Source organism: Cucurbitaria berberidis (assembly GCF_010015615.1).
Source record: "Cucurbitaria berberidis CBS 394.84 unplaced genomic scaffold K460scaffold_1, whole genome shotgun sequence".
Lineage (NCBI taxonomy): Eukaryota > Fungi > Ascomycota > Dothideomycetes > Pleosporales > Cucurbitariaceae > Cucurbitaria > Cucurbitaria berberidis.
Window position 1 is genome coordinate 958425 of NW_024468935.1, and position 19205 is coordinate 977629.

General features: G+C 49.7%; 6 protein-coding genes and 1 non-coding gene across 7 annotated transcripts; 3 read left to right on the forward strand and 4 right to left on the reverse strand.

The window, feature by feature from the left end:
- The first annotated feature begins 392 nt into the window (after positions 1-392).
- Positions 393-1130, forward strand: K460DRAFT_300461 (uncharacterized protein). Its single transcript, XM_040929835.1, has 2 exons — positions 393-613; positions 719-1130. The coding sequence occupies exons 1-2, from the start codon at positions 580-582 to the stop codon at positions 1024-1026; spliced, it is 342 nt and encodes a 113-aa protein (XP_040792494.1). The 5' UTR covers positions 393-579; the 3' UTR covers positions 1027-1130.
- Positions 1131-1609: 479 nt separating this feature from the next.
- K460DRAFT_411731 (uncharacterized protein) lies at positions 1610-2594 on the forward strand. Its single transcript, XM_040937492.1, has 2 exons — positions 1610-2074; positions 2123-2594. The coding sequence occupies exons 1-2, from the start codon at positions 1629-1631 to the stop codon at positions 2469-2471; spliced, it is 795 nt and encodes a 264-aa protein (XP_040792495.1). The 5' UTR covers positions 1610-1628; the 3' UTR covers positions 2472-2594.
- K460DRAFT_300462 (carbohydrate-binding module family 50 protein) lies at positions 2560-4818 on the reverse strand. The gene is made up of 7 exons (XM_040929836.1): positions 4336-4818; positions 3973-4289; positions 3828-3919; positions 3491-3776; positions 3227-3439; positions 2932-3171; positions 2560-2877 (listed from the first exon to the last, which is right to left on the reverse strand). Exons 1-7 carry the CDS (start codon positions 4757-4759, stop codon positions 2611-2613), a joined length of 1839 nt encoding a protein of 612 aa, XP_040792496.1. The 5' UTR covers positions 4760-4818; the 3' UTR covers positions 2560-2610.
- A 908-nt stretch (positions 4819-5726) lies between these two features.
- On the forward strand, positions 5727-10685 carry K460DRAFT_300464 (glycoside hydrolase family 18 protein). The gene is made up of 23 exons (XM_040929837.1): positions 5727-5781; positions 5842-5952; positions 6008-6035; positions 6107-6147; positions 6200-6303; positions 6357-6398; positions 6444-6636; positions 6684-6809; positions 6856-7073; positions 7128-7232; positions 7282-7389; positions 7449-7937; positions 8008-8091; positions 8151-8207; positions 8258-8440; positions 8497-8658; positions 8708-9309; positions 9359-9445; positions 9540-9695; positions 9763-9857; positions 9908-9982; positions 10042-10094; positions 10148-10685. The coding sequence occupies exons 2-23, from the start codon at positions 5897-5899 to the stop codon at positions 10603-10605; spliced, it is 3522 nt and encodes a 1173-aa protein (XP_040792497.1). The 5' UTR covers positions 5727-5781; positions 5842-5896; the 3' UTR covers positions 10606-10685.
- A 556-nt stretch (positions 10686-11241) lies between these two features.
- Positions 11242-11329, reverse strand: K460DRAFT_t16. Its single transcript has one exon. It is a non-coding gene; the product is annotated as a tRNA-Leu (tRNA).
- Positions 11330-11532: 203 nt separating this feature from the next.
- Positions 11533-12697, reverse strand: K460DRAFT_390554 (uncharacterized protein). Its single transcript, XM_040935785.1, has 2 exons — positions 12320-12697; positions 11533-12214 (listed from the first exon to the last, which is right to left on the reverse strand). The coding sequence occupies exons 1-2, from the start codon at positions 12552-12554 to the stop codon at positions 11910-11912; spliced, it is 540 nt and encodes a 179-aa protein (XP_040792498.1). The 5' UTR covers positions 12555-12697; the 3' UTR covers positions 11533-11909.
- Positions 12698-13489: 792 nt separating this feature from the next.
- Positions 13490-17118, reverse strand: K460DRAFT_270797 (dDENN domain-containing protein; the record flags this gene model as incomplete). Its single annotated transcript, XM_040927675.1, has 6 exons — positions 13490-13641; positions 13692-13919; positions 13971-14228; positions 14277-14583; positions 14646-16387; positions 16488-17118. The coding sequence occupies 6 exons, from the start codon at positions 17116-17118 to the stop codon at positions 13490-13492; spliced, it is 3318 nt and encodes a 1105-aa protein (XP_040792499.1).
- Between the last annotated feature and the right edge of the window lie 2087 nt (positions 17119-19205).

Here is a 19205-nt window from a genome sequence, read left to right on the forward strand (position 1 = left end):
TTACCCCTGATCTGCAGGTCTCAAGTTAAACCGAACCGCAATTCCGAACAGAACACACAATTCATTCCCTGCTTGTAGCTCCGCCGGTCTGAGCGTATGAAATCCTCTTCCAGTCTTCCTTCTCTTAAGTTATGGCGTAGATGAGCATGCAAAAGCTACCCCGGCATCGACGACTTGAATAAACTTTTCAAAGTTTGGCGTAGAATCCGCAAACATGCGTGGAGATGTTTTGGTCCTTGGGGAGCATGCTTCGAATATAAAAGAAGCCTGTTGGCCCTCTCGTTAGTTCAGCCATCATCTGCTTATTGTCTGCAGCTTCTCATTCGTCCGACTATAGTGTCACCCGCCACCTCTAGGCAACATGCTCCTCCCCAACCTAGCTGCCTTTACAACTCTTCTCACAATCATTACTGCCACGCCTACCCCTCTAGAGGACCAGAGCGCCGATAACGGGACGTTTCACGCGCTTGTTAGATACGAAGTCAAGTGTAACGCGGGAGGTAACACCCTACCACGCTGCTACGAAGGAGGCTCGGCTGGCTGTAGCTGCTCTGGCATTGGTATCTACAACTGCCAAGGATGAAGAGTGCAAAAGATACTGCGGGTGCAGCAAGTATGTGCTCCCAAACCTCCACATGCCCACTATTGCTACCCACCAGAGCCACTCGTCATCTTGTCTTTTCGACCTCTGTGAACATGACACTAACAGTAATCATAGAATCACCCTACCCCAATGCCCTCACTGCCCCTAAGTCAGAATCACCAGGTGTCAGCTTCACCTCGCATGAGGACTTCGACATCTCCATCATCTGGCACAACTTGGATTCTCGGAGCGACTTTCTCACGTTTCGCAAGGAGTCGCAGGGACCGATTGAGCGCATTCTGGTCGACTTTGCAAGAGTGCTGGATAGTGGAATGTTTGAGGTGTATAGTGTGAATGCGAGTAAGCATCTATTCTGTGTGACGGTGGCTTGTGAAAAGAATAAAGATGAGGGAGTCATGGATCTGGTGTTGAGTGTGCTCTAGGGCTGTTTGCGTTTGTTCCAGGCCTGTCTAACTTCGCATGCCTGATTGTCATTCTTTTGGGAACTTGAAGTCTGTTAGCTTATCCATACAAATCTACACGCTCGTTAGTATATGAAGGTCCACTCATGGCTGCGCTTCCTGAAGGGCCCAAAACAGGTCCTCGACATTCAGCAGTAAACGTTCAAGAATCATACTTTCAAAGCTAGCGTGACCAGCACTAACTTAATTTAGAGATATTTCTCTCGTGCTGGTCAGACTGGTACGTTTAGAGGAAAGGGTAGCGGAAACATCCGCTCCACCTCTTTTAGGTAGCATGGTCCGCAGCTTTATGGATGCCCTCACGTATATAGGGGAGCATACAAAAACTACGGTTGCTACGCTGAGGTACTGCACAAAACTGGTGGAATAAAATAGGGCCCTTTCGCGCCTAATTACTCCTCTCGTATTGTCTGCGGCGTGAAGCTGGAACCCGTGTCGTGGCCTACATATGGGCCAATCTAAAATCGACAGGGGTCCAGGCTGAAGGCGACAGGGGTCCAGCCCGCTATCACCTGCGGCAGCTAAACTGCAGTCCTTGTTCCCCGTCTACTCAACCTTGATCAATGCAAAATCTACGGCCAGTCTGTCTTAGACTTTGGCCAGGTATCAACAAACATTGTGTTGGATCGCACTGCCGTCCATGTCTGCCCCATACTCTGATCACATCTCAGAGATTCCCTGCTGTCACGCGCCTGCTAACACACGCTTCTCGCGCCCTCCAAGCACGTACAGTCATGGAAACTCCACGAGCACCATTCCTCTCCACACTGCAACAGTGCCTTTCGCTTGATTCGCCCTGGGGCTTCGTTATCTACCGGACTGCGGCCTATGCGCCAAACGACGCTGCAAAGTGGCAAGCTTTCCAGCAGAAATTCAATTCAATGATCCAGGAATCTTTCGAGAGCGCCGCTGGCCCGGAGGAAGAAGTTGCAGCAGCGCGACAAGGGTGGACAATCCGATGGGAGGAAAAAACAAACATGGCAGAGTGGGCAGCTGAGGATGTCAAAAAGTATTCCTGCTTGCTCCTTGATTTTGAACCACTAGTGACAATGATTAGGCATTACGAAGTTCTCCTTGCATCTGGAAGTCTGCCTGTTGGTCTATCGCACCCGCTATGTTTAATGGTAACGTCTGCAGCGATCAAGTCCATTTTGGATGCGCCATCGCCGCTGCCGCGCTATGAGTATTCCTCAGGCGGACGCGGCGCACCGTTTGTTGTTGCAGTCGATCTTGCGGATCTTGATGACGAGGACAAGAACGAAATTGAAGACGAGAGATATAAAGGGCATTTCAACGTCAGTGTACAGTGTCTTCTTGACGGTCTCTGGCCGATTTTGATTGAGCAGATGTGCGACGTGGAGGAACTGGGAAGAGGAGTGAAAATGGAAGAAGTGTGGGGCATGTAATCCTTAAGATCCCAAGCTTCACGATTTGACTTCATAGAGATGACCTCATCAAGTATTCTTTGTTGGCGCACGTTCTAGCATATTTTCTCTGCATTTTGAATTCAATTTAGTCTACAAGTCCATCTTCATATTCAAGTCCCTACATTGTACCACCACTGTACCTCCAAGCGTTGACTCCCGGCCACCCAATCGCATAGCCATACGCAGCGAAATCGACCTCCTCCACAATATCTCTCTTAACTTTGGCAGACGGCTGCACTACGCCTTGCACGCAATACGCAGCCCCAAGTTGCAAGTTAGAACAGTCTGCTAGAATGTTGGGGTTCCAGAATTGTAGCTGCTTGAAAGTGATCTGGAACTGATCTTGTACTTTGGCACAGTAATCGCCACTGGCTATTGTATAGTACTAGATCGACATGATTAGTATGGATGAAATTGAGAAGAAGCTACTATATCGTACTTTCAGGCATTGGCTTGTTGTTCCAGAGGTCGTAGGGGCGCTAGGTGTAGCAAGCGTTTGGGTGGCACTTGTAGTTGTTGTAGGGCTTGCGGCGGCCGCGTTGATGCAATACGCTGCGCCAAGTTGTAGATTGGAACAGTCAGACTTCAGGTCTGGGTTCCACTTGCTCAACTGGCTGAATGTGATGCTGAATCGGCTTTGGACTACGGAGCACGTGTCTCCGGATTGGATGACGTAGTACTGTAGATAGGTAGTTAGTCATGCAAAAAGGTAGGAGGGCATTTTTTTAACCCACTTCGTAGCAATTAGGCGTCGTCCCTGGTGGAGTCGGTCCAGGTGGAGCAACTGTGGTTGAAGTCGTTGTTGCGTTCCAGTCTTGCGTAGGCCGTACACAGTAGTACGTACCTACTAGCAGATTCGTACACCCAGAATTGATTGAAGGATTGATGGCCAAGAAGAGACTAAGGTCCACTGTTTGATTCAGGGCCAAAAGTTGGCAGTAATCGTTCTGGGAATGTGTTAGTAAATGGCTGCGCCTCGTTGTTCGCTGAACACATACAGGCATGACTTTGTAATATTTCCCGCACTTTCTGGTGGTGCCGGCGCCGACAGCACCCGGCGGAGTAATTGTGGCAGTTGCATAGATACCAGTCTGTGTGACTGTAGCACCTGGGATAGTAGACACTGAAACAGGCCCTCCAGGTGGGGAGGCGCAGATGTTGGATCCTGCGATGAGGTTCGTGCAATACGAATTGATCGTGGGGTTCCAAGCGACGAGTTGCTGGAAGGAGGTATTCTGTGCAAGAGCTATCGCGTCACAAGTGTCTCCGCTCTGGACCTTGTAGCTTCAAGATAATTAGCGGCTGAAGTGAGAAATAGTGGTCAACAATACCTACATCGAACAGGTCTGTGGCAAGCAAATGCTCGCACCGAGTTGGAGGTTTGTGCAATCCGGTAGAATGTTATTCAGCGCGATCAAAGTTCCTGTCTAGCAGCACAAGGTTAGACACTTCAGACGATTTGAGAAAACAGTTGGCTTACAGCAACGCCCTTTTTTTCTGCGATTCCCTGACACCCATCTCCACTAACGACTGTGTAAGTGTTTCCAGAAAGACATGCTGCCTTGGTACCTGTATTTGGTCCAGCATAGCCATAAGAATCGGTCACATTCGTCTTCAGTGCTGGAATTGAGGTTGGAAATGATAGCCCACATGTTTTCTGGATAGAAGCCCATTCACTGGCCAGCCCAGGAGAATAGCTCGAGTAAGATGTACTTGATATCTGCTTAAAGTACTTCACCACACAGTCCGAGCAGGTCTGGTCTTTCGTAGGAGTGCCGGTGAGTGTCGCAAAATAATCTTTGACGAGTCAGTGGTTGCTGACGAGGGTTGCGCTACCGCCTACCTGTGCAGTATTTCCCCGTAGCTGCATCTTTCAGGCAAAGCAAGTCATATACGGCTTTCGATTGCTCGCCCCAATAGGTGGCCGGAAGTCCTGGAAAAGGCTGAGGGTCGTTCTTGCAAGCAGTTGTGACTTTGCTAGTGTACGCAATCAAGGCGGTGCCACATGAGGCCTTGCAAAGTCCATCCTGCAGTGTCTGATTATTGAGGGGTCCATAGTAACTGTCAGACATAGCAAATGTCAAAAACAGATCGCAATCGATTGCAGCCACCAAAGCGTCATTGCACGCCGTCGAGATAGCAGCAACATCAGGACCCAGCCCGCCTGTGAAATTAAAGAAATAGCTATCAGCTACTGCACCGGTGGCGAAGAATGCTATGCTAAGATAGATCCTGAAGTAAAACCCAAAAGTTGTTGAGTGCAGCATAGTGGTTGTGTCTTCAAGGGACTGTCGCGGTATGGGTCGGTGTAGAAAGGACGATTATATCGCAATCCTAATGATGTTTCCTCTACTCCGAGTCCGTAGTCAGATTAGATGCAAGTATGCCTAGGTACAAAGTAAGCTACGCTAGCGGTCAAGCTGATGGTGGGATAGGGACCACTCACACCGGTGTTGGGGGAGGGCGCACCAGACTAAGTCTAGCTCATCAATGGGGCGAAGCGTGCTCAATTCGATTGGTAGTTACAAGGGAGTAACGCAGGGGGTATATTGCCTTGCACATGGGAGATTGAGTTGAACCTTCCCACAATCTCAATAGGTGTGCACGCAACCCCAAAGAGGGCAAGCTCACAGCTAATCCTGGTCAGGTTTGCGCTAAAACATTCACCCTAACTTGTCAAGATATTACCCCGTGATAAGGACAAAAGCTTGTGCCGAGGAAACGGCCTGACACTTGAGCTTGTGCAAGTTAAGCTTGCAGAAGTTCACCCTGTGATGTAGACACGGGCATGTATAAGCTACCGGGGTAGGTGGGTCCGGACCTTAGTCTGGTCGCGCATACTTATTGGCTTTTGTGTGTTCCACGAATAGCATATTCTTCGGAGCCATGAAGGTGTATCGAATCTTACGGCACGCGATTTTCTCCTGCGTTCTGCATGAACTAATACCTGATCATCTGCAAGAGCTCATGAGACAAGCATCCGGTCACCGGCCCCCAATTACAGGGGGCAGCATCCTCTCCTTCCTATTCAAGATATCTGTAATTCTAGATTAGATGACTGAGATGGTGCTAAAATAATATCCGCTGACTCATCCTTTCTGGAGTTAGGATGCATGGCATTTGTTTGAATTCTCGTCAAGACTCGAGAGTAATTCTTCTTGTTACGAAGAAAGGTAGAATCGCAATACACAGCCATGACTTATTCTAAGAGACTCATTCTTGTAGCTGTATGGGTGGCTCTTCTAGCAATTGTACTCGCCGCTGATCCTCCATCTGATCCCTTTTCATGGTAAGTGAATCAAAAAAGAGTTTCTACTGTTGTAAGGTTTTTACTAATGGTTCGTTTCAGTGGACCAGGCAAGCCATGCAAGCTTGGGTGCTGTGGCACTAATAATGTCTGCGGTATGGGCCCAGACTACTGCGCTCCTGGGAAATGTGTATCAGAGTGTACCGCTAAAAGGTAACAACATCACAGTACAAATACGCCTATCTTGACTATGGCTAATCTCTTACAGCGACTGCGATGCTGGATGGGGAGCACAAGTAAGATGCTGGTTTCAATTGCCCCAGCGTTATTCACGGACTCCAAGGGCTCACCAACTAATACTACGCAGTGGTCTGCACACGAAAAATGCCCGTTGAACGTCTGCTGCAGGCACGTATACCCAAGTTCCCCTAGCCTTGGAGACTGCTTACACATATTAAAGCAAGTTCGGTTTCTGTGGAACGACAAAAGATTTCTGTGGTGACGTGAAAGTCAAATCTCCATCATGTGCAAAAGATGGAGGAAGTGTCAACAAGAGAGTGATCGGTGCGTTACATTTGACTACTCAAAACATTCAAATACTGACAAATGTCTCGAAGGCTACTATGAAGGTTGGTCCAGTACACGAGCCTGTGGCGGAAGTAAGTTTCTCGAGACCTGTGTTTGCGTCTACTAATCTCGAGGAGTGATGCCCGAGGACCTCCCATTCCACCAATATACTCATCTCAATTTCGCTTTCGCATTTATAAATCCGAAGACTTTTGAGGTGGCACCTATGTCTGCAGTTGATGAGGCTATGTATCCTCGATTCACCGCCCTCAAACAGCTAAATCCTGGAATGCAAACTTGGATATCCATCGGTGGCTGGTCAATGAACGAGTACGCTCCACGAATTCTTTTGCCATAGCCTTACTAATCACTCGCAGTCCTGATCAACCAACAGCAACCACGTTCTCAGATCTTGCCGCAAGCCCCGGTGCGCAAAGCAAGTTCTTCAAGTCTCTCGTGAATTTCATGTCCACATATGGATTCGACGGCATTGATATGGATTGGTAAGATATAACAGATATGGACTCGACCACCTTTAACAGAGACCAGGGAATATCCGGTCGCACCTGAACGGTCTGGGAAGCCTGCAGACTTGGCGAATTATGTCTCGTTTCTGAAGAACCTCAAGAACGCGCTCGGATCCGGAGGACATAAGTACGGACTGACAATCACGATTCCGTCATCATTTTGGTACATGCAGAACTTTGACATCGTTGCCATATCGAAGGTCATCGACTGGTTCAACGTCATGTCTTACGATCTGCACGGTAAGACTGGATGATCATATTAGGCGCTTGAACACATCTGATGAATTCTTATAGGAACATGGGACTCGACCAATCCTTATATTGGCCCTATAGTAGGTGCTCACACGAATTTGACAGAGATTGATTTGACAATGGATCTCCTCTGGCGAAACAACATAGGTATTCCAGGCTATTTGCTTCGTACTTGGCATCTACTCATATCATTCAGATCCCGATAAAATTGTACTTGGGGTAGGTTTTTATGGCCGAAGTTTCACTCTGACAAACCCATCTTGTGCTGGCCCCGGTTGTGGCTTTAGCGGAGGAGGCAAGCCAGGTATGTATTGGCAGCCATCTCAATCTCTATCCATTGTCAATTTAGCTGACAAGTCCAAGGAAAATGCTCTGCTTCCGCTGGCACTTTAATGTTTTCGGAGATTCAAGACGTTATCAAGGCCGGTGCCAAAGTAACATTGGACAAAGCTGCCGCAGTACAGATCGTCACCTACGATACAAATCAATGGGTATCCTACGATGACGATGTCACGTTCAAATTGAAGGTGGAGTATGGCAATTCGAAATGTCTGGGTGGCCTCATGGTATGGGCTGCGTCTACCGACGATAGTGTGGGAAGTGCAATCCAGTCTCTCAACAAGGCTACTGGTCGGGCGGTATCTAGCTTGGCGGTACGTGCTAATCTTCCGAGTTCTATTGGAACATGCGTTTGGGGCGAATGTGGGAAGAGTTGCGACTCGGGGCTCTCGCCTGCAGCAATCGGGTCTGGGAGAGGAGGAAGTTATGCAGGGATCCGAAGTGGCTGCGACTCAGGTGTCACACGCCCCTACTGTTGTCCTAATAGCAATAAACCCACGTGCCGTTGGGTCGGTAAGTCATCATCATGTTTCGTCTTTTCGTTACTCAAGCTCAAGTGGTCAAAGATCTGACAAAAGAACAGGCGAGGCAAAGTTCTGTGGAGGACCGAAATGCAGCTCTGGCGAGGTGGAGGTGGCTACAGACAACGCTGGTGGAGGAGGAGAATGTTGGACAGGCAAGCACGACCACTGGAAAACAATGCGTTCTCTTATTGACACAAATCAGGGCACAAGATTCTATGCTGCACTGATACAGGTTCAACCGCCAATGCCAAGGCTTGCGGTAAGTATATGAATGTCCTGAAGTGTGAGCAAGCTGACACAATGGTTCAGATTGGGCAGGTGCCGCCCCTTTTTGTTCAGCCAAGGCTGCACTTGGACCTGCTTTTTACTACTCTTCCTATGGTTGTTCCAAGCCAAAGCCCTATGAGATCGCCACTGGAAAGCATGGTGATGGTGGAGAATCCGCATGCTGGCCCAATGGAGGTTTCAAGAGCTATTGCTGCGAGAAACAAGGTACACCAATAATAGCCTTGCCTAACATACTCTTCACATGCTAATGATATCGTTAGATCAATGGAAGAAATGCCAATGGCACCAAGCTCGAAATTCTTGGACAGAGTGGGCACATGCCTTTGGTCAGCTCGCTTTTGGGGCGTCTCTGCCGATCTTCCTCACCGACTGCACCGGTGGTTGTCCGAATGGTCAGATTACAGTCGCTGTTGATCCGACAGGTACGACGGCTTTATTCCTTCCCACTAATACAAGCTCACGTTCTCCTAGCATGTAGATCCGGAACTTACTCGCATTTCTGCTGCGATAACCCCAATGCAGACCTCGTCTCTCCACCGAGCCTTCCGCCCGGGAAGCCAAGCAGTCTTTGTCCTGCAAAGTCGGATCCATTTTACTCTCCCTTAAGTCACGATGAAAGTGGAGATCCATGGGCATGGCAAGAAGCCGAATATTTTGACTCGAATTGTTTCATAGGAGGTGTTGACGACACGGACACCGATCCTGCTTTGCGCCGGCGTGATGACGTGGACTTTCAAGGGAATGAGTTGCCCGGAAACTCTTCTATATACTATGAAGAAGGTCACGGTATATCTAAGAGGAGTGCTGCAGCAAGACTCGGAAAGCAACTTTTGAAAGTCTGCGTTAATCCACCAGGAAAAGGTCGCCTTGCAGGGGCCGTGGACCTTCCTCCTGTATATGCTCATCCACACGTAAACTCTCTATTCCAACAAGGACGACTTGCTCTCATCTATACGGGTGGAGCTACTGGCCAGCTGGCCTGCAGTGCCGCGAGTCTCGTCTTCGCTAGCAAAGACGACGCAAAGATCGTGGAAAAAGTCACAGAACACGTATTCGAAAAGCAGACATACAAAGTAAAGACCACCATTCACTACCTTAAGAACCGGACTGACCGTATTTCAGGATGGTGTTCAAGCTATAGGCGACGGCATCGCTTCAGGCGGTGCAAAACTACCAATGGGTAAATTCTCGGTGACAGAGTTGGTCAGGGTACGTCTACATGAGAGATCTGCTTCGGTCAATTGCAGTTTTCAGATCGAGAATGATAAGCTGCTCTCAAGACCGAGCTGACTAGAACTCACAGCTTGCATCAACGCCGTGGAAAAACCTTCCAATGGGCTCTATCACTCCTCCTGTTGGAACCTCATTCCATGACACATGTGCGAATTTCCTCGGTACGGCCGCGGACATCCGAAACTTCCAGATTTTCATGAAAGGTCCGAACACTGTGAAGATGCTAGTAAGTGACTGATTACTTTATCTATTCATTATATGAACTTGGATATGTTGGGCTGATCATCGACCAGCTCACGGCCGGCAAAAATCTTGCCGTTACAGACAAAACTGGAGCGTGGGTCATGTCCCCACTTGATAGACTCACTAGATTCAAGGACACCCTTGCGTGAGTACAGGATGAATCATGCGAACTTCTACCTCCTAATCGATATTTAGGGTATTTGATTACTATCGGATTGACGCAGTCGTGAAGTCATTCTCAAGCACAAACGGACTCATTCAAGACAGCTGGTAAGTAACCCCAACCTTCTACAGAGAGAGAGGCAGTCACTGATCATCTACGAATAAAGGAGCAACTTCCAGGTCGCAGTAAAGCCACTCTATGACTATCCGTTTGCCGCAGGTTTGTCCTCCTTCGTCTCACAGCTCGTATATATCTTACTGACGTGGAAACAGCACAAGAATTTCAAGTGAATGAGAATTTGAAGTATCAAGTCGTCCTGGGAAAGAAGCTGTTCGACACCTATATCAAGGACGAGATAATTTATTGGGGATCGAAAGCTGCTCAAGACACATACACAGCCGCAGTGGCGCTAGCGAACAAGCAACAACTAGAGGCAATGGCAGCAACTTATGGCACGAAGATTGCTATCGACATCGCGAAGATGCTGGGGGCGAAGAATCCGCCGTGGCAGAGAAAACTCGCGAGAGGAGAGCAGGAAACCAACAGCACAATGTCGACATGGAGATGGAGCTATACAAGTCAGGAAACAGCGGAAGAGACCATTGAAATTGCACGGAAGGTGAGGGACGGTGAAATTAATGTGGAGTTTACCAAGGACATGTGGGTGGATAGGTATGGTCTTGGGGAGCACCTGGAGATTAGAGGAGGGATTGCTGATTATAGTTTGTGACCGTTACTCGGAGATGTATCATGCTAGCTAAGAGAACAGCATAGTTATAGCTACCCACACTGAGGTTTACACTCCAGAAGCATTCATGTTCAAAGTCGAAGATCATGTCGGCCCTTCTTCTCTCCCTTGAAATGTTGGTAGATCGCTATATATTGAGCATGCTCGCAAGAAGAAAAGTTTCTGTGTCTTAGCTTTAATCTTCATGTGTACTTCAAAGGAACAATGCGACGATTCGGGTTCGCAAGGGCTGATTTTGTTAGGTCCAGGAACCAGAAAGCGGGAAGATGCGTCGATTGATGTGGCAAGGCTGGCCGCGCCACAAGCGAGATCAACTGAAGGTCTAGATGTTTGTCAAGCAAAGTGTTTGCACGGAGTGTTTGAGACTTGCCTTGATACTTTGAAGTTTGAAATAAGATAGGTGTCTTAATGGAAAGTTCCTTAGAGCGTATCCCTCACGCTCAAACCAAGGACTCTGTATATAGTAGACAAGGTGTGCTTCAAAAATAGTATTAGCACTTGATTCGTTACCTATCAAGACCCCTCTAGACCCCTCCAAAAAAAAGCTATTCCACAAAAAGGATATTGACAAGAGTGGGACCTACAACACAACTATTAGTACAAATGCCTCAAATGATCAAACAAGTGATGCATAACTTACTCGAACCCACGCAGATTACTCTACTAGCACCTGAAGCTAGCGCCTTAACCGCTCGGCCATCTTGCCTCGAAGTCTCGAATTTGTGTACGATTAGTAAGCATATCAGTTATTTGATTTATATAGAGGTCGAAAAAGAAAAATCGTGGAGTGAGGAACAGACACAACGAGTAATTGGAATTTCTGTGGTGGGACGGTTGAGTAGTCACGGTGGTGGGGAATGTGGGGTAGCTGTGTGAAGATTTACTCGGTGACTTTGTCTGCATGTGACCGAAAGAAAACCCCATTTATTTGAGATGTGCGGCTCTAGTACCCAGCTGAACAGCCCTTGGGAGTTCTCTCAAGAAGAGACATGTCAGTCTGTGGACTGTTGAATTAACAAGGCACCAAGCTCAAGGTCATGCACATGTAAAGCAGGACTGTAATCTAGTATGATATATGCAAATTGGAAATCTATATCGCCCGTGACCAACCCAATGCAGTATATGTACAGCCTTGTAGACCAAAGATGTTACAAGAAATAGAACAAGCGGATCGATCCAAGTAGATCTCTCCGTGTATATGCAATTACCCCCTTATTTCCTTTGTACGAACGCTCTTCTTCCATTCTCTTACACAATGAACCCTCTTTTTACCAATCTATGCAGATTTACAACGCAATAGCCATCATACCAGCGACAACGGCCGCAACACCCATCTCGATCCTTCCAGCGGCACCGGTAGACGCAGAGAGTCCACCCGTCGAGGTTCCGCTCGGATGGGGCTTGGGTCCACCAGTTGCGACTGGGACCGTCGAGTTACCGTTGCTAGAGCCGTAGCCGGAGCTGGAGCTGGAACCTGTGCCGGAGGGAACGATGACAACGCTGCCGGTACCTGAAGGCTTGCTGGTACCCGAGGGCTTGCTGGAAGCGGAAACGGAGGCGGAGACAGAGGTGGAGGAGTGGCTACCGGAAGCTATAAGTTACAAGTCAGTGCCATAATTCCTTAAACCTGTGTGGTGGTCCTCAGACCGTCCTCGCCTTCCTATTTATTTATGGCGTAAAAAGGGGTTGTACTTACGAACACTGACACCCTGGTCCTTGCAGATGTCCTTCAGTGCCTCCAGCGCAGCCTCGGCGTCGTCTCCGCAGATTTTAGAGACCTTGCTCTTCAGGTCCTTGTCCTTGCAGACAGCCTTGACATCCGATGGGGTTTCGTACTGGTTAACGGCACCGAGGAGGCAGCCCGGAGGAGTAGCGAGAGCGAACTGGGCAAGAGCGAGGAAGGTCGCAGCGAAAAGTGTCTTGGCGAGCATATTTACGGCGTGGGGGTGGGAATAGAAGGTAGTGATAGAGGGCTTCTAGTTTAGAAGAGTCGGTTTTTTTCGAAGGATGTAGGAAGGGACCGTGGGTAAAGAAAGTGGGCAAATTAACGAAGGTTGAGTGGGTAGAAGGAGTGCTGATAGAAGATTAGAATGAAAGAATGTCAGTGAATGTTTGGTGGTGAGACGAAAGAGCCGCAGCCAAGGGGCTGCAAAACGTGTGCCAAGCAACGTTGCCCCACAAAAGAACACAAGCTTTTCCCCCTTTCGGCTGCGCTAGCTGTTAGCCAGGCACGGGCGTGAGACCATCTGCATGGATGAATTGTTCCTGCATATCGAGGAACTTCTTGTGTGAATGATCTGCAGATGTAGGGGGTCGAGGGATCAGTGTGAATGTGGGATGTGGAGCAAGTTTGCATTGAGATATTTGAAGAGCAAGTCAGCAGCAAAGTGCGCAGGGTCATTACTCTAGGCACCACTCCCATCATCTCCAATTTGAGAGTCCAATATATACAAAAGTGTGGCAATCATCAGTACGCTGATGTGTTTTCTGCCGAAATGAGTGATGTAGAAAAATGCATTATAAGATATACCGGCTGTCGCCCCCTGTCCTTCCATCCCAGTATGCGCAAAATAAGACATTCAAAAGACGGAGTCGTCTGAGTCAAAATCCAGATTGACCCACGAAAGGCCAAGATCAGCCCCATGTTGTGCAAAGATGACAGACAGATTGATTTATCCAGAAATACAATCAGAGGTCGCTTAGTCCACCCGATGGATCATGTGGTGAGCGGGAGGTTTGTGGATGCAAAGTGCGCCGAGGAACGCCGTCGCTGGTATGATACATGCAGTGATAAGACAAATCGGAAAGCAAGGTAGAAGCGAGAGGAAGCGTGTGAGATCGGGTCGTCGTGAGAGGGCGTAGGAGATCATGATGTACGTATTTGCGGCGGACTCGAATTGCCATTGGGTCCTAACATCGAGGGTATGGGTTTACGACGTGCTTTCCCTACGGGAATACGTGGTACGCCTTGGATCACGCGGGGCTCTTTCATGAGAGTAGGATCGAGCTTTGCGGGGACTACAAGAATGTCAGTCACGCTCACACATTGGGTAATCAAAAAGACCTACTTCGGCTGATGACAGCGCGGTAATCCCCTGGGAAGCGTGAATTTGGTGGGTTAGCAGATGCAGTACGCCACAGATGATCCGTCGTATCAGATAAGAAGTCGACCCTCGACTTATAGAAGAAAGAAGACTTTCCACGGTTGCGCTTCGCAAGAATGACTTCATCAAAAAGTTTGATGGTGGGGTCATCCGGGCGCTTGCTCTCACGCTCGTGAATGAACTCATTGAAAGCTACTCTATTGTTAGCAGACCGCCGTCCATCATAGTAGAGGGCGAACTGACCTTGCGTCTGCTGTAGCGTAGTAATATACTGAACATGCTCGTTCGGCAAGCTCTTTACAAACTCGTCCATCTTGAATTGGTAGACCATACCAGCCTTCTTGCGGTCACCCGTAGCGGGGATAAGGTAGCGCCGATAAGTATACAGCAAGCTAGCGAAGCATCGCGCAAATGATGCACGTACTTGATCGGGTCGAAAGGCTGTGGGACAGACGATACAGATATTGCCCACACACCTACCATGGGCATACGTAGTACAGCCTATGCAGTGTTAGAGCAGGCATTGCGCTAGGCGAATCTGAAACTTACCGGTGCAACGATAGAGCCCATCATCAGACTTCTCTTCGCAGATGGAGCATAAAGCCTTGTCTTCCTGAGGCCTCCATTGCATACAGTGGCCTTCCTGCCATTGGGTGGTAGCTGTGTTGCGCACTTGCTGTACCGCCATACCAGGCATGATGGTTGAGGCTGCCAATGTTGACTGGGCATACACGGATGGCGCGTATGAAGACGCTGCATGAAACTCGTGACTCAGGGATGAGGTCGACGCGCTCGGCGCATGACCAAGAAAAGGCTGAGAGGGACGCCGCATCGGCGGTACGCGCTCGAAGCCAAACTAGCAGACATCATTAATCACTGAACCACTCGGAAGGAAGAGTGAGTGCAAGGCAAACTTACCGATGAACTTCGCCGACTTGAAGTCTCAAAATGGCACGATCGCTTCTCGCGAAGATTGGCCTGAAGTGCGTATCCCGAGTCGCTGCGGGAAATTGGAGTACTAGGTAATGGTGGGAATACGGTTGATACTGGCGATATTTTGGGAGACGGTGGGGAATTCGAAAACGTCTTCACAGTACTTGCTGTGGACGGTCTATCGTTTCCACGACTCGAAGCACTCGACTGTAAGAATGCATTATGGATCAAAGGTCGTGCGCTGGAAGGTCCAGAGACGGCACCGAATGAAGTCGAGTTCAGGCCAACGTAGGTTTGAACGGTGGAAGGATGGGCACGGTGAGTGAACACGCCAGAGTTCTCGGATGCAAAAGTATCGTTGGGGAAGGCTTCCACAGCGTAGGCAGGAGGTCCGGTCGGAACACCATACTGTGTGTGATGAGGAGCAGAGTGCTGGAGCAGGGCTGTGAGCTTTCGGCGCTGCTGACGAGGTAGTGATGGAGGCGGAGGACCGTTTGAGACGATCGAGTCGTTATCCAAGTCGACGAGCACATACTCGTCCTCTGGGTAGTCGGCAGGCTCGTACCTACGTTCGATTCCCACAATATAGGGGCAAGGCGCTTCGACCGTCTGGACAAGACGCGCAGGCAGAACGGGTATGAACACACCGGCCCATTGGAAGGGGTATAGCAGATTCGTGATTGCCAGACTCGCAAGATGAAGCATCGCTGTGTGAGAGGAAAGTAGGATGATCCTCGACTCGGAGAGGACGAATTCGAACAAAGTAACGATGTTGGGTATGGAAAGGCATCGGAAGAGCGCGTATATGTCGATGTTGCGGGAACCCGGAATCTCGTTGACTGCCTCTTGCCGGGCGTACATGCGGAGCTCACGGACTGCTATTTCGACCTGAGTGATGGAGGTGATCGGACTAAGAGCCTCCGCGCACAGGTTGACCACGTATCGTTCCAGAGGCTGCCACATGCCTACTCGCGGTGAACTTGCAGGAACACGCAAGATTGCACCCGCTGTCATGGGCACTACGACAGCTTTGAGCCACTCCTTCCAAAAAGGCGTTAGACCCGCGTCACGTCCCATGACGCCGTAGGCACGTGGAATCCAGAGGCCAGTCTCGCCGTCTGTGAGGCCTTCAATCTTGGAAGCCGCGCCGTGCCTCACTGGGCGCAAGAGATCCGTCATGAGTTGAATCTTCTCTTCCACAGCTCCAATCTCATCTTCCAGGTTCTCGCGCTCCTCAGAATCAGGGGCAACGGCAGAGAGCTTGGTCAGGAGTTGTGATAGTTTTGCGCGCTCCAGTGCCAGACGCTCTCCCAGACTGCTTGCTAGTTCCCGCTCTTCAGGGTTCATGTGCACTCTCCGCCACTCCTCACATTGATTCTCGAGTCCTTCGGCAGCCGTAGCATTCAGAGGCAACCAAACAATGAGGCAGATGCCGTAAAGCTTGGAGCCATCGCCATTGGTCATTGCGAAGCCATGCCACTGAGACTTGGGCCGCTCGTCTGAGGAGACTACGCTAACGTCGTTTGGAAAGGCAAACATGGGTACATAGTCGGGGAAGGGGTTGCGTCGCTTGAGCTCCTCGACCATGTTCTTCGGAGGGTAGCGATCCAAGAGGACAGGCTCATATCGGCGAAGAAGAGGATGCATATTCGGCTCCGGTTGGAAGGGCTGCGGTGCCGGAATCACAGAGTTGTAGCCGGACATTCGTTTCGACGTTCGTATGGACGCTGCATGGGTGTTAGTCACGGTCGATCAAATCGCGAAAAAAGTAAAACAGGGCCATGACGTGCTTCTCATGTTGCACGTAACCTCAGGTCATGCACTTACACTGACGCGCTCCCGAAGGCTGTCGCTTCAAGCTGCTCTGCATAGTTGATATGCGCCGCCGAATGCTCCCAACTCCAGATCTGAGATTTCCAAGGCCATCGTCATTGATGGTCTGCGATACACGCTGTGGTCTCGGACGCGGCCTGGTGGGCGTAGGGCGGTTCGGCTGTGGCACCCCAGATGTGAACTGTATCTCCTCGAGAAAGCTGTCCCGCTCAGAAGCAAACTTGCGCAGGGCGACGTCGAAGTCGAAATCGCTGAGGCCTGACCCGCCCAGCTGGACGCCCTTGATGGTGGTGCTGCTTCGGTTGCTGGCCGTTTGTTTTGAATCCGGGCCAATTATCGTGCCAATGGACTGCCTGTGCTCACTCAGGCGATTTGCCGATCTCCGTCGAGTGGTGTCGCCATTGGGCAGGCCTTCTTGTGAGGTTGGGCGAATCGAGTCGGTCTCGAGGGCGCGGTCTTCCTCGATGGTCTCGTCGACGGGTGGTTGTGCAAGCGGCGAGGTGACTATGCCATTCTGCTGTGTGCGCTCGTCGTAGACCTGCGACGACTCGATGCCCGATATGAAGAAATAGTCGGCGAGCGGCGTGGACGAGGCGTCGGTGGAGGAATGAGGGACAGGTGCCATGTTAGAGGGGGCAGCATAGAAGATCCAAAAAACAGAGAGGTGTTTGTATAGAGCGTCGAGGTGCGCGGTCACGGCGTGTGGGCGTCGCGTCGTCGGATTGCCTCAGGTCATTGGAGATTGGACGCCAGATCCAACGGTATTTTGTGTGCGGTAGGGCAGGGCGTTATGCACGGGAAGCTTGGGGTCGTGCGACGGTGACAGAGAATGCGGTTGCACGGGCGCGGCCTGTGTACGATACGAACGGGCGGCTTGGCCTGAAGCGAGGGCAGTGGAGAAGAGGCGCGAATACGTGTCTCGCCTCGGGGTAGAGTGATTTGTTGATTAATTGTTGCTTGTTGCGGGCAAAGGAATGATTGATGGAAGAGGGGGGAGGGGAGGTTCATTCGTCGTTGATTCATTCATTCGGCCGCCATACAAATGGAGCAGCAGACGACTCCTCTGGGGCGGCTAGGCCACATTCACTACTAGAGATGCACCTCGTCCCTAGGCTCACGCCCGCTTGCGACCTTATCGCATGCATGGAAATCTCAAGACCTCTCCCGCTCTCAGAAGCCTACTTGACCCCCCTCGGCCTGGGCCGCGCTCTACCGCACCAGACCTATCTATCTCCCTTCCCTCTCTCTCTCTCTCTTTCCCTCGTTGCACCTTGTCCTTGTTGATTCACTCTCGTCTCGACAGGATAGCACTGGCTATGCAGTAGGGGGTCAAGGAGGGGGGAGCAGGCATGGATGGCTGGCTGGCATATGTTTTGGCAGTGCCCTGTGCCGCCCACGTCTCGTTGCGCGACCCGTCTTCGGAACAGGGGCAGTCCTTGCCCCCATTGGGATGAGCGCAAAGGTGGCTTGCACTGTGTCGTCAGGGGTCCGCGACCGAAGGGGGTAGCATCAGAGGCCGGCGGGAGGGAGAGAAGGGAGCACAGGTCAATTTACAGTCAAAGTAGTAGTCCGTGTGTGTCTGCATGCATATGTACATGAACAACGGCATTGCAACCAGGGCAGCTGTCAACTGTCAACACGAGCCTTCTCGCCATGTATCTATCCTCCAGACTGCGAGCGAGCACACCAACGTCTTACATGTGCATTCCGCCTCGCCATGCATATGCATCCACACGCTGCTCTTGTGCCCGAATAGCTTACCTGCCTGCTAGATTGGTCGTTGGAGCTACTGCATGCACACAGGGGAAGACCGACTGAAAAGGGCATTCTTTGGGGGTGATCTTCTTGCATTGGAAGAGGCCAAAGACTCGAAGCAGCCATGGACGTCCCTCTTCAAAGCACCCGCATCAATGGCAAAGATCAGCCCATCCTCTGCCATGTCGACCACCGTACATGTCAAATCTCGCCTGGTGCCTTTGTATCCTGCTAACCGCAGTAGCGCTCTAATTGCAGTCGACATCGTAACACGGTCCGCGCACCCTCGAACCCACTTAATTTATGGCCGAGATGAAATGAAGCCCTCGACGATCCGAGGACCCCTTGACGGTTCATGAGCTGAAGCTGCGCGCCCTTGTCTCTCAATTCTTCCATCTGTGCACTCGCAATAAGCCCCACATATAAACATCTGGGGGGCCTACCCTACACCCCTTTGCCGTGTTTTCCCAAGATCCCAGAGCCAGTCCCCTCTCCTTCAAGCTAGTGACATACACCATATTACGACACACGTGCCTCGACGCCACTACGCCACGATATGTGAAAATAAGGGGGAATGCATGTCATGGTGGGAAGCCCGAGGTCAAGCAGATGATGTGTTCGTGGCCGATTTGTGCTTGTTCCAGGGTAGGGCTAATTTACTAAATAGTTCTTACTTAGTAATTACTATTTAGTAATTACTAAATACTAAAATTAGTAAATTACTAATTAGTAATTACTAAAAAAAAATAGTAATTACTATTTAGTAATTACTAAATAGTAACAATTAGTAATTACTAGTTACTAAATAGTAATTTAAATAAAATAAAAAAATTACTAATTTATTTATATATATTTATATATATTATATACTAAAAAAATATAAAAAATATAGATGTATATATAAATAGCCCTAAAATAAATTAAATAACTAAAAAAAAAGTGATTTTTTTTAAAAAA